The sequence below is a fragment of the Oryzias latipes genome, chromosome 5 (genome assembly GCF_053564925.1).
Source record: "Oryzias latipes strain Hd-rR chromosome 5, Olatipes_Hd-rR_3.1".
Classification (NCBI taxonomy): Eukaryota; Metazoa; Chordata; class Actinopteri; order Beloniformes; family Adrianichthyidae; genus Oryzias; species Oryzias latipes.
The window spans coordinates 36122140-36136471 of NC_136241.1; the positions used below are offsets into that span (position 1 = coordinate 36122140).

General features: G+C 43.5%; 1 protein-coding gene across 1 annotated transcript in view; it reads left to right on the forward strand.

The window, feature by feature from the left end:
* The first annotated feature begins 1877 nt into the window (after positions 1-1877).
* The window catches only part of fer1l4 (fer-1 like family member 4), a 65314-nt gene continuing 52859 nt past the window's right edge, over positions 1878-14332 (forward strand). The window contains exons 1-8 of the mRNA XM_078947856.1: positions 1878-2095; positions 5047-5102; positions 9360-9448; positions 10534-10633; positions 10706-10797; positions 12699-12743; positions 13071-13232; positions 13334-13394. Of these exons, the coding sequence (XP_078803982.1) occupies positions 2017-2095; positions 5047-5102; positions 9360-9448; positions 10534-10633; positions 10706-10797; positions 12699-12743; positions 13071-13232; positions 13334-13394 (684 nt within the window). The 5' untranslated portion in view covers positions 1878-2016. The remainder of the gene's footprint in view (positions 2096-5046; positions 5103-9359; positions 9449-10533; positions 10634-10705; positions 10798-12698; positions 12744-13070; positions 13233-13333; positions 13395-14332) is intronic.

The window sequence follows — 14332 nt, forward strand, 5'->3', positions numbered from 1 at the left end:
GTGGCGAGCAGACGGGTAGACGAGCTGGCACAGAACAGAGCGGGCGAGTCGACTGAATGCTTGCAGTGCAACCATCCGGCAGAGAGTGAAGGGCAGAGGCAGATTTCTAGGAGCGGGGGGGGGGGGGGGGGGGGGATTCAGACCTCAGCAGCAGCTGCCATGACAGGAGACCACAGCACCTCCTCTGGATCCACTGCAGAGGAGGAGGAGCAGCTTCCACGGGTCCTCCTCCTCTACACAGGAAGCTGTGCAGAGATGCCCTTCCTGACACTTGGCAGTGTTTTCAGGGCGCAGAGAGGCAGCTGGATTTTCAGCTCATTGAACACCTGGAGATCAAACCCAGGCTTCCTGCACCGAACCACTGATCCACCAAGCCGCCTGGAAAATCTGTTTGAGTAAAAGGCCAAACATCATAGTGTTAATGTCTGACTGCTGGTTACAGTTATCCTGCATTTGCAGTATTCCTGCCTGTTTTCTGGACCACTTTTCCTCCTGAACTAAACGAGTTCTTCTCCTTTAACCACATTCAGTTTGTAAAACTGAATATTTTTGATGTCCTGATTGCTGAGACCATGACACACATCCGTCCTCTAACTCAGTGTTTTTCAACCTTTTCTGAGCCACGGCACACTTTAACCTTAAAAAAAATCCCGCGGCACACCAGCATCCAAAAAAAAAAAAGAAGGAGAAACTCATGGTCTGTATTGATCTACAGTCCCTCCACAATCTCACATGCATTTTTGAGATAATTGTGTCAGAAAAAGCTGGAAACTGCAGCTGTTTTTTTTTCTAAAAAATGCAATAAAAGTTAAGTTAGAAGATTTAAAAACAGATTGATGTGTGTTCGTTGTTTCAAGACGTTTAACAACAGATCTCCTTGTGCGCTGTCAATCTCATGACCCAATGCATCATGGGAGATGTAGTGCATAAAACGGCTGGAGATCGGTTTTCGGAGCTTCATTGTTTTGTTCTCTTGTTCCACGGTCTGATACCGGATTCTGTGCAAAGCCACAGCGCTAAAGACGAGGTTTAGCTGGTATTTTTGTTAGAACTGAGCGACTTTACGAGCTAAATCGTGACAAGGAAGTGAAGACTGATGACATGTGATTAAGCTCCCCAAGAATGATTGGTGGAGACAGTTAAAGGGACGGGACTTTTCCAAAATACAGCCGAAGGTGCAGCTGAATCGCGGTACTGTACAGTCATTCTTATCAAAATGTCTTTAATAAAATAAAATAAACGCAAAGAAAATGTATTTTACATCTTTTATATTCCTAACTACTCAGTGTTTTATCAGGGCCTGTTTGGATGAACAGAGAGCTGAAATCCTGGAGATGGGAAATGTTTTTAGATCAGTGAATGAGGGCAATTTCCCACGGCACACTTGACCATCTCCCACGGCACACTAGTGTGCCGCGGCACACTGGTTGAAAAACACTGCTCTAACTTATGGAAGCCTGGTGAGACATTCCAACCCATGTTCTATCCAAAGCACGCTAATGTTGGGAGTGGGGTCATCTGGACCCCACAAGATAAGAAGCTCCACCCACTCCTTTTTAATGAAGTGCTCAACCATGTAGGTCTTCTCCCAAAATGCGCCTGAACCGCAGACAATATCTGCTGAACTGTACCTGCACCTGAACTGGATTACTGTACCACAAATCTATCGGTCCCCTGGTCCAAATATTGGCCAATAGGTGGCGCTGCAACTGTTTACATGACCTTCAGGAGCATCTTGTGGAATAATAAACAACAAAAGCCCGTTAGCGATCAGACACAGTTTCTGTAAGAGAATCGAGACGGGACTTTGTGTCTTTGTTTGAAGATCGTCTTTCCTCAGAAAGAAACCTGTTGAATGACTCTGTTTGCTTTAGCAGACATGACTAACACCAACCCACCAACCCACACCCTACGTCTGCATGAGCAGCCACACATGATCTGCGCAGACAGCAGTTTCTCCAGCTGAGGAGAGCAGACAGACCGGAGCTGTGGACACAGACCCCGGTGTCCAGCATCATGTCCATCAACGTGACCCTGAAGAGGATCCTCAACCTGCCGGGGCGACACGACCGAAGGGTCGAGCTCTGCTTCAGAGGTAACTGACTCAGCTCACCTGGAAAAATGATTAGGTTGGTTGGGAAAAGGATTCAGACCGAAGAAGACTTTAAATCCAGATCCTGGGACTCAACTTCAAGCCCAGTTCACCTGGATGACTGTAGAAGGGCTCTCAGTTTCCTGTCAGGAGCAGGAACATGACGTTAATTTTAGTAACTCACTACTAGATCAGAAAGTAACCCAGATAGTAACTTCATATGCTTTATAGTAATGGTAAGTGAATCCCAAATAACGTAACTATTTACATTTATGAAAAAAGTTACTAATCACTGACTTGTAATGGTAATGCTAGTGACTGACTTGTACTAGTGTTACTATATATTGACTTGTAATTATGTTATTAGTTACTGACTTATAAAAGGGTTACTAGTTACTGAGATCAACAGTGTTACTGATTATTGACTTGTAATTATGTTACTAGTTACCGACCTCTAACAGTGTTACTAGTTACTGACTTGAAACAGTTTTACTAGTTACTGACTTGTAATTATGTTACTAGTTACTGACTTGTAACAGTGTTACTAGTTACTGACTTGAAACAGTTTTACTAGTTACTGACTTGTAACAGTGTTACTAGTTACTGACTTGAAACAGTGTTACTAGTTACTGACTTGAAACAGTTTTACTAGTTACTGACTTGTAATGGTGTAACTAGTTACTGACTTGTAATGGTGTTACTAGTTACTGACTAGAAAACAGTTTTACTAGTTACTGACTTGAAACACTTTTACTAGTTACTGACTTGTAACACTTTTACTAGTTACTGACTTGTAACAGTGTTGCTAGTTACTGACTTGTAACAGTGATACTAGTTACTGACTTGTAGCACTGTTACTAGTTACTGACTAGAAAACAGTTTTACTAGTTACTGACTTGTAATGGTGTTACTAATTACTGACTTGTAACACTTTTACTAGTTACTGACTTGTTGTAACAGTGTTGCTAGTTACTGACTTGTAACAGTGATACTAGTTACTAACTACAAGACAGTTTTACTAGTTCCTGACTTGTAACAGTGATACTAGTTACTGACTTGTAATGATGTTACTAGTTACTGACTTGTAACAGTGTTACTAGTGACTGACTCGTAGCTTTGCTAGTAGTTACTGACTTGTAACAGTGTTACTAGTGACTGACTCGTAGCTTTGCTACTAGTTACTGACTTGTAACAGTGTTACTAGTGACTGACACGAAGCGGTGTTACTAGTTACTGACTTGTAATGGTGTTACTAGTGACTGACTCGTAGCTTTGCTACTAGTTACTGACTTGTAACAGTGTTACTAGTGACTGACACGAAGCGGTGTTACTAGTTACTGACTTGTAACAGTGTTACTAGTGACTGACTCATAGCGGTGTTACTAGTTACTGACTTGTAACAGTGTTACTAGTGACTGACTCGTAGCTTTGCTACTAGTTACTGACTTGTAACAGTGTTACTAGTGACTGACTCATAGCGGTGTTACTAGTTACTGACTTGTAACAGTGTTACTAGTGACTGACTCGTAGCTTTGCTACTAGTTACTGACTTGTAACAGTGTTACTAGTGACTGACACGAAGCGGTGTTACTAGTTACTGACTTGTAGCAGTGTTACTAGTGACTGACTCATAGCGGTGTTACTAGTTACTGACTAGAAAACAGTTTTACTAGTTACTGACTTGTAATGATGTTACTAGTTACTGACTTGTAACAGTGTTACTAGTGACTGACTCGTAGCGGTGTTACTAGTTACTGACTAGAAAACAGTTTTACTAGTTACTGACTTGTAATGATGTTACTAGTTACTGACTTGTAACAGTGTTACTAGTGACTGACTCGTAGCGGTGTTACTAGTTACTGACTAGAAAACAGTTTTACTAGTTACTGACTTGTAACAGTGTTACTAGTGACTGACTTGTAGCTTTGCTACTAGTTACTGACTTGTAACAGTGTTACTAGTGACTGACACGAAGCGGTGTTACTAGTTACTGACTTGTAACAGTGTTACTAGTGACTGACACGAAGCGGTGTTACTAGTTACTGACTTGTAACAGTGTTACTAGTGACTGACTCGTAGCTTTGCTACTAGTTACTGACTTGTAACAGTGTTACTAGTGACTGACACGAAGCGGTGTTACTAGTTACTGACTTGTAACAGTGTTACTAGTGACTGACACGAAGCGGTGTTACTAGTTACTGACTTGTAATGGTGTTACTAGTGACTGACTCGTAGCTTTGCTACTAGTTACTGACTTGTAACAGTGTTACTAGTGACTGACACGAAGCGGTGTTACTAGTTACTGACTTGTAACAGTGTTACTAGTGACTGACTCATAGCGGTGTTACTAGTTACTGACTTGTAACAGTGTTACTAGTGACTGACTCGTAGCTTTGCTACTAGTTACTGACTTGTAACAGTGTTACTAGTGACTGACTCATAGCGGTGTTACTAGTTACTGACTTGCAACAGTGTTACTAGTGACTGACTCGTAGCTTTGCTACTAGTTACTGACTTGTAACAGTGTTACTAGTGACTGACTCATAGCGGTGTTACTAGTTACTGACTTGTAGCAGTGTTACTAGTGACTGACTCATAGCGGTGTTACTAGTTACTGACTAGAAAACAGTTTTACTAGTTACTGACTTGTAATGGTGATACACTTGTTACCGACTCGTAGCGATGTTACTCGTGATTCTGCAGCAGCTTATGGAAACATTCACCCGTCAAATGGCTGACAGCCTCTTCAGAAAAGAAGTTTTAACTCAAAAACGTGTCTCGAGTGTTCCTACTGTGAAAACGATTTATTGATCTGGATCATAATGTCTGATTTAGACATTATGATCACAAACTGATTGTGTAATCAGAGAGGAGCAGAAGCATCATAGATTCCAGACCGGGTCACGGTCAAATGCATCCTCGTTGCCATAGTAACAGGTCTGTTTGTCCTCCAGATTTCACCTACAGAACCAGAATCCTGCAGGCTGAGAATGTGGCCATCTTCAATGAGGTTAGTACCGCCCCCGTCCCCCTCGCTTCCTCTCAATTTTACGTTGATTATTTCTATGATGTATTGTGATTTTAATGCATTTTTCTGTTTTGTGAAGCACCTTGAATTACTTTGTGTACGAATTGTGCTATACAAATAAACTTGCCTTGCCTTGCCTCTCATGCTGTGGATAAAGATCCTCTCACTGGAACCCTTTCATGAGTCTGATGGGACCGCCTTTCCTTCCTACAGAGCACACACACACACTCCTTGAACACACACACACATGCGCGGTGTGTACGGACAGCCGGCGGTTCTTGTTGACAGTCCCTGGTTGGGTCTCAGGTGTGGAACAGGTTGAACCATCTGCTGAACAAAAGCCTCCTTCATCTGTGTGAAGAAGATGAAGACGCCAGCAGCTTCATCAAATGAGGTTTTCTCCTGAAATCCAGGAAAAGGCCATCAGAGTTTGTGTGACCATGTTAAGCCATGGCCACGCCCATTTAACCTTTAGTGAGGTACAGGACCCCCCACCCTTGCCGGAAGTCCTTCCTGTCAGCCCCCATGCTGGGGGGGCAGCAGAAGCTGAAGTCAGCTGCAGATGGGATGCATGACCTTCAGGTTCTGCACATCTCCTCCAACACGGCGAGCAGAGGATCACGTATCAGGAGCAGAGCCTCCTGGAAGGAGCGCTGAAGCGTGTTTTTGTGCTGCTGAGTCAGCAGGTGTTTGTTCTTCAGGTGTAACCAGGTGAGCCGCTCCTCCTCTGAAGACAAACACATGAAACGGCAGAAAAACACTTCTTTCTTTCTGGCTTTTTTGCTGTGAAATTCACTTCTGTCTTTGGACTTATGGCATCAGCAGCTGTTTGAGGATTAACCCCACCCCCCATACCATATATGGCCAAAGAAGGAAGGAACAAGTTACTTTAAATACACATACGGTAAAAAGGAGAATCTTTTTGTCAATGGTGGGAACGGTAAAGAGACTGAACCAGTCCCCAACCCCCCCTCAGCTCAGATGTGACCTCAGGGTCCCTTTGTGACCAAAGGACACACCCACCACCGCTGAAAGGTTGGCTCCGCCCACAAGGGATGGTTGATAAGACCACATAGGGATGTTGGAAAGTTAAACTTTTTACTTTGATGATAAATCATTTTTATTTAGTGAAGTCAGCTTAAAAATAACACGTAGTTTTCAGACAGTTATTTTACTTTCATTCAAATTAATTAAATTAAGTAGGTGTAACTTTGGTGCTGCTGTTAGATCGGCACCCAAGCTATTGTGGGATACCATTCCCTTTGCCTGTCTGGACAGATTTGGGTTTAAGTGTGGGTTTTTGACTAAATGTGTTTAGGTGTTTAGCTGTTTTACTGTGTTTTGTCTGGTTATTTTGTCCTGTTATGTTTAATTCTTTCTGCACCATGAGTGAGAGGGAGGAAGAGGAGGATGAGTTTATATAGCACCCCTGCTGGCTAGTGGTGTAATGATAAAGTCAAAGAAATGATTAATGATTTTGTGTTGCAAATCCATTTTGTTTCATTCATTTTATTGTTATAAAAATGAGAATATCTGCTGGCTCAAACTTAGACATATGAGAGTTCAAGAAGTACAATAAATTAAAATGGAAAAACATTTAACTGAATTGGAGTAAAATGACATTTAGTTAGAAAAATACGTAAATTTGAGTTGTTAAAAAAATATTGAGTTGGATAGACGTAAAAAATTAGGTTGAATAAATTTAACTCAATTACTTGTTACCAATTGAAGTAATTCATTTAAGTTGGACAATTTATATATATATATATATGCGTCACAATGAAAATAGAAATTAGATCAGAAACTCTTGTGTTTACTTTGTCCGAAACTCTTTCTTTTGCTGATGATGCAGCCGTGTTACTTTTTTGATGGACGTATAATCTTCATTAATCTCAGACTCCGTCTCACTGAAGCATAGCACTCTCTTTTTTTTTTTTCTCCACGCGTTTCCATGGTGACTCCGTAAATCTGTGATCCATTGAGAATGTCTTTATGTACCTGCTGTGCACATGCATTAACCCAGGGTTACCAAGTGGAGCGTAATCACACTAACTCATATCCGGTCTTTTGGAACCGACATACCCAGAGTAAGCAAGTTCAGGCGGATTTCAGCCAGAGTTCAGGGTTAAAGTCAGGCTAGTTTAAACATGCTTCCTGGAATACCCCCCAGGTTGTAAGTATTAAAAGACCTGGCTAGAGCTGCTGGTTGGGGCACAGATGAGAGACCGATAAGATATTTTGTTGGATTCCTACTTGCAATGACAAGAAAGAAACTCTGTTTGTTTGCAGTCTGATAGAAATGAAAAAGACCTCTAGTGTTTGAGACCCACATCCCTCTGCTGACTCAGTCAGGTTCAGGTGGAGAATCCGTTTTTTGTTTGTTTTTAGTGTTTTTCAGAACAGATTTTATTTTGTCGCCACCTAAAAACGATTTCAAATGCATTCAGATCAATGTGATGTGGCGCTTTTGTTTTTCTGTAACTCATATATTCACTTCCTTTCTCCTCCCTGATCCCAGTGAAATTTCCCGCCTCATCCATAAGTCCAAACCATCCACATGTTTGCTCGAACCCCTCCCAACATCCCTGGTTAAATCCTGCCTTCCTTCTCTTCTTCCCTTCATTTCTGCCATTATCCACTCCTCATTGACATCAGGTATTGTCCCCTCACTCCTTAAGATCGCTGCCGTCAGACCCATCCTAAAAAAACCCGGCTCAGACCCCAACTCCTTTCATAATCTTCGTCCTATTTCCAACCTCCCCTTCATTTCAAAAATTCTTGAAAAAATAGTCGCCTCCCAACTTTCCCATCATCTCACCCAAAAAGATCTTTTTGAAGCCTTTCAATCTGGTTTCCGTCCCCTTCATAGCACAGAAACTGCCCTACTAAAAATCACCAATGACCTTCTCCTAGCAGCTGATTCTGGACTCTTCACCATCCTCATCCTCCTCGACTTGAGCGCAGCATTTGACACCATATCTCACTCCATCCTCCTCCACAGACTTTCAGCCCTCGGTATCGAGTCCACCCCCCTCCGCTGGTTTCATTCTTATTTTTCAAGCCGCACTCAGTTTATTCAACTGAATTCTTTCAAATCCCAACCCTCACTCATTTCATCTGGTGTTCCTCAAGGTTCTGTTCTCGGTCCCCTCCTCTTCATTACCTACCTGCTACCCCTTGGCAATATATTTCGTAAATTCAATATTGATTTTCATTGTTTGGCGGATGACACTCAGCTCTATCTGTCCAGTAAACCCAACTCTTCTATTCCACCTGCCTCCCTCTCCTCCTGCCTGTCTGAAATAAAAACCTGCTTCACCCTAAACTTCCTCAAACTTAACAGTGATAAAACCGAATTACTCCTCGTAGGTTCCAAATCCACCCTTTCCAAAGTTTCTAATTTTACCCTTTCCATCGATTCCTCTCCAGTTTTCCCCTCCCCTCAAGTAAAGAGTCTGGGTGTCATCCTTGATAGTACATTATCATTTCAATCCCACATCAACAGCATTACTCGGTCAGCCTACTTTCATCTACGCAATATTAATCGACTCCGCCCCTCCCTCACCATCCACTCCGCCTCCATTTTAGTTCATAGTCTGGTCACTTCTCGTCTCGACTATTGTAATGCTCTTCTCTATGGTCTTCCCAACAAAACTCTAAATAAGCTTCAATTGGTCCAGAATTCAGCTGCCCGCATCATCACCAGAACCCCCTCCTTCCATCACATCACTCCCGTTCTCCAGCAGCTGCACTGGCTTCCAGTAGCCTTTAGGATTCAGTTCAAGCTCCTTCTCTCCACTTTCAAAGCCCTCCATTGCCTGGCTCCCTCCTATCTCTCTAATCTCCTTCATGTTAACACTCCCTCTCGCTCTCTTCGGTCTTCTTCCTCCCTTCAGCTCTCTGTCCCTCCGGCCCGTATGGTCACCATGGGGAGCCGTGCCTTCAGTCGCTCTGCTCCCCAACTCTGGAACTCTCTCCCCCCAGACCTCCGTAACACTGACTCCTTTATGATCTTTAAATCCAGACTCAAAACTCATCTATTTAAGCTCACATTTCCGGAACACAATTTCTCATTCTCTGTCAGCTGATTTTACTGATGAATCCAATTTATTTATTGTTTTTAGCATGTTGTGATTTTATCGTCTTTTACCTCTAACTTTGTACAGTGACCTTGGGTGTTTTGAAAGGCGCTTTTAAATAAAATCTATTATTATTATCATTATTTTGTGTTTCCTGCAGAGTTTCCGCTGGCCGCACTACGGCAAAGACATCACGGAGGAAGTTCTGCACATCCGTGTTTACAACTGCAGCCGAATCTTTACTGACAGGTGACTGACAACCACACACACAAACACTAACACAACACGTGCAACCACACACAAAGACACAACACAACACGTGCAACCACACACACCAACACAACACAAACAACCAGAAACCCCAACACAACACACACAACCACACACACAAACACTAACAAAACACGCACAACCACACACACCACCACAAAAACACACGCCAACACAACACAGACAACCACACACACCAACACCAACACAACCACACACACCAATACAACACATACAACCACACACCCCAACACAGCACACACAATGTATGATTGTGTTTATGTGTGTGTGTGTGTGTGTGTATTCATGTATGATTGTGTTTGTGTCTGTGTGTGTGTGTATTCATGTATGATTGTGTTTGTGTGTGTGTGTGTGTATTCATGTATGATTGTGTTTGTGTGTGTGTGTGTGTATTCATGTATGATTGTGTTTTTGTGTTTGTATGTGTGTGTATTCATGTATGATTGTGTGTGTGTGTGTGTGTGTGTGTGTGTGTGTGTGTGTGTGTGTGTGTGTGTGTATTCATGTATGATTGTGTTTGTGTCTGTGTGTGTGTGTATTCGTGTATGATTGTGTTTTTGTGTGTGTGTGTATTCATGTATGATTGTGTTTTTGTGTTTGTGTCTGTGTGTGTGTGTATTCATGTATGATTGTGTTTGTGTCTGTGTGTGTGTGTATTCATGTATGATTGTGTTTTTGTGTGTGTGTGTGTGTGTGTATTCATGTATGATTGTGTTTATGTATGTGTGTGTGTGTGTGTGTGTATTCATGTATGATTGGGTTTGTGTCTGCGTGTGTGTGTGTGTGTATTCATGTATGATTGTGTTTGTGTCTGTGTGTGTGTGTATTCATGTATGATTGTGTTTTTGTGTGTGTGTGTGTGTGTATTCATGTATGATTGTGTTTTTGTGTTTGTGTGTGTGTGTGTGTATTCATGTATGATTGTGTTTGTGTGTGTGTGTGTGTGTATTCATGTATGATTGTGTTTATGTATGTGTGTGTGTGTGTATTCATGTATGATTGTGTTTGTGTCTGCGTGTGTGTGTGTGTGTGTGTGCCCACAGGCTCCTCGGTCAGTTGCTCATCAGTCTACAGTACGTACTCACGTCTGGCAGCGTGTTGCTACGGGAACCGCTCACTGACACCAACCACAGCCCAACAGATGTAAGGACACAGAGCTCCGCTGGTGGAGGTTTATGAGCTGCCGTCTCCATGGTAACCAGATTTCCTTTGCAGATCTATGTGGAGCTGGACATCCGGTTCCATCCTGTTGAGGGGGCACCAGGTCGTTGGAAGGACCTCGACTTTGTGACGGATGAAGGCAATGAGTACGATTGTTGACCAGAATCTTTTTCACTCTCACCAAATGTAATCTCAAAATAAAAGTAATCAGTAACTGTGGGATTATGGAAGATTGTCCCCAAACTGCCCGGTGATGTCATTTGGAGCTGCTGCGCCTTTGATTTCTGTAAAAGATCATCCAGTAGCTCCTCCCTGGTTGGAGAATCTCTAAATCCTGACGTTGGGAGATGGTGGCCGGCTCTGATGTTTGTGTGGACGCTAGTTCTGAGGTCAAAGTTCTTTTGGACCTTAGTCTTAGGCTACGTTCAGACTGCAGGGCTTAATGCTCAATTCTTTTTCTCAATTTGATTTTTTTGCAAGACCGTTCACATTTCCAAGTAAATCTGAACTTTTGTGATCTCCTGTGTGACCGTGAAACGATCCAGAAGTGACCCGCATGCGCAGAAGAGTCGTCAACGGTGAACGACGTCACTGTTGTTTGTGGAAGTAGCTAACGTTAGCATGGATGTCAACAACGGTGTTGTCAACAGCGGAGCTCTCCTGCATTATTACATTTATCTTCACAAAGCAGCCAGCACAGTAACAATCTTCTCATTTTAAGAAGGCATTGGAGCCAGGATCATCTGGACCCACTGTTGTGGAATGGGAATGTGTATGGGTTGGGGCCGTGCGTGTGTGTAAGAGACAGGAGAAGAGCGCGTGCAGTGGTAGATAGGTGGGGGGGGGGCAGTTTGGGCGCGCATTCATGTTGTGTGTTACGGGGGAAGGAGAACGGTAATAAAAAAAGGTTCCCCCAGAATAAATGCTATGGACTCTTTATTAACCCGCTCTGGAGAATCTAAGGGTCCGAACATGGAGGAGGAGGAGGAGGATCCGTCTCGGGTCCCCCGCGCTCCTGACCGTGGTCGGAAAGGGGAGAAAGAAAAAAAAAAGTCATGGCGGGAAAGGTTCAACACCACGCTCGGCCATTTAGCTGGAAATATTTTCAAAAATCGCCCGGTTGCGATAAGAGCCCTGGAGTTTGGCCTTAATAGAGCTGTCGGTGACCTCGCTTCCCTTCCACTGACTGGTCTCTGCAGCATCGTCCGCCATGGATGATTATTGTGTTCTCGTTCCCGCCTACTTGAACGCAGAATGATGACGTTTGTAGCGTATCGATGACGTACAGATCGGATTCATGTGGCCTGGCCGTTCAGACGGCGGTCGCATTTGAACAGATCGGATACGTGTCTTTCAGACTGTCAAGTAAAAAGATCAGATACAGGTCACAGAGGGGCAAAAAAAATCAGAATTGGGTCGTTTCAGCCTGCGGTGTGAACGTAGTCTTAGTCTAGGAGGACTTTTTTCAGGTTCTCGTCTCATGCAGCGTCATTATTACTATCAGCAGAGAGAACAGAACCAGAAGCTGCGTGTCCGACAGAAAGAAGCCTCTAGGTTCATCCAGATGGATTCTAACCTGCGAGCGCAGGACCAGAACTGAGGTTCCTCTGCAGTTGGACCTGCGCTGTCAGTTTAGCTGGTTCTTCTGCCTGAAACGCAGATTTAGAAAAACCTTTATCTTTGAATCACTTCCTGTTCCAAAGTGAAACCTTGTTTGGGTGCAGATGAGACGATCAAAAGCCTGGTTTAACTCTCAGTCAGGTCTTATTTCCATGACTGTCTTTGTAACTACATCTCCCATGATGCACCAGATGAGCTGAAGAAAGACTAGCTCCCATTGTAACCCCCTCCACCATGAACATTCTCAACTCTGGAACCATGAGGATCTAGGTTCCTGGTTTTTCCTCAGCTGCAGGAGCAGCTCAGATAGACGTGTGCCGGTTCCCGTCCGTGTTCCGAGGTTCCGATCACGCTAAAGGACATGAATGCTCAGAACAGTCTGAGAAGCGCTGACGAATTTCTGAGATTCCTTCTGCTGCATCCTCAGATCTGCTCTGGTCATCAGGAACGATGGAGCTGATGATCCTGAGAGGTGAGAACTTCCACTGGTCACTAAAGGGTGACATTCCTGTGACCTGCTGATGTCACTTCCTGTCAGTTCATGTCCTCTGTTTGATGCATCGATTTGAATCTTCACATTAGTTTCTATTCTATCTTTGAAAACGTCATTTGTTTCTAATAAGACCTTCTCACGTGGCCTCAGATGACCTGAATGAGAAGCAGACGTCAGTTCTCTGACACTGAACTGGTATTGAGGCGCTGTCATGTGACCATCCTTCAAACGCTGCTGATGCAGAACAATGTTCAGTCTGAAGGACGGAGGAACCAAAGGTTCTTCTGGTCTCTGCTCCCTGCATAGGAGCCCCAAGTGGGTTCGCCAAAACACGTTGGAGAGAGATGCTCGACGTCTGGGTCGGAGTCTGCTGCGGATGGGGGATGAAGATGAGGATGAGCAAGATGAGGATGATGAGGACTTGGTGAATCTGGAGGTCTCTGATGTGATCTTCACCACCCTGCTGAGGTTGGCGTGAAAGCTGCTCCTACAGCTCATGGGACCAAGAAAACAATTCTGTGAACACGCTGAGCTCCTGGGTGTGTGTGTGTGTGTGTATTTGTGTGAAGTCGTTACAGGCCGATGGCTCGGGGAGGGGCCACTGGAATTCCAAGGGTCCAGGGCTTCCAGGTCGGTGGACTCATCACCAAAACATAGATCTCAGACAAATGGATCTTTATCAGAACCAAACGGTCGAATTCTCCTCATCGTGATCCTAAAAGTGATCAAACATGTTTGGCCTTTAAATATACTTGCCCCATGGTGTGGGGGAATACTCAATTCTGATTGGCTGCTGGGTGTGCATTAAAAAGTGACATACCACTGGATAACCGCACGGTGAAAAAAGAAGTTCCGGTCACCTAGCTTAAATGTTTTGTATCACTGCGCCGGCTTCTTTAAAACAACCTTTATCTTCATCATTTGGACAAAAACAAGCAGTAAGAGGAGACCTTTCTCTCTAAACTGATGCTTTATTCAACCCATCAAAAAAGATCAGCATATATATATATATATATATATATATGTATATATATATATATGTATATATATATATATTTATATCACCAAATCTTGACTGCAGCGGTGGTGCGGCGCAACGCAGATTATTTGTCACGTGGTGCGGCGCGTAACAAATAGTCTGCTTTTTGTGAGAAAAGTGATCCTAATCGGAAAAAAACAAGAATTAAGGACTAAAAACTGGTTATTATTTATTTCTGTTGTAAGTGACCATGGTATAAGTGGGTTAATGGCCTTCGAAGTGTGCATTTCCACTTCTTAACACACTTCGCGGAAGCAACCGTCCTCCGCTTTGCGTCAGAGCGTTCAGGCTTCCACGGCGTGTGTTAAAAAGTGAAAATGCATACTTCGAAGGCCATTAACCCTTACACCTAGATCATGGTCCGGATGGTCCGGATTCTGAGTGGCTGCATGGTGTCCATTAAAAACTGATGATCGACACCAATAAGAGAAGATCCTGTCTCAGAGTTGGAATGTTCTGTATTATGGCTCTGGGCTTAACACTATTTGGTAACCATAGCAACAGAAACGTAGAACATAGGTGGACAGAT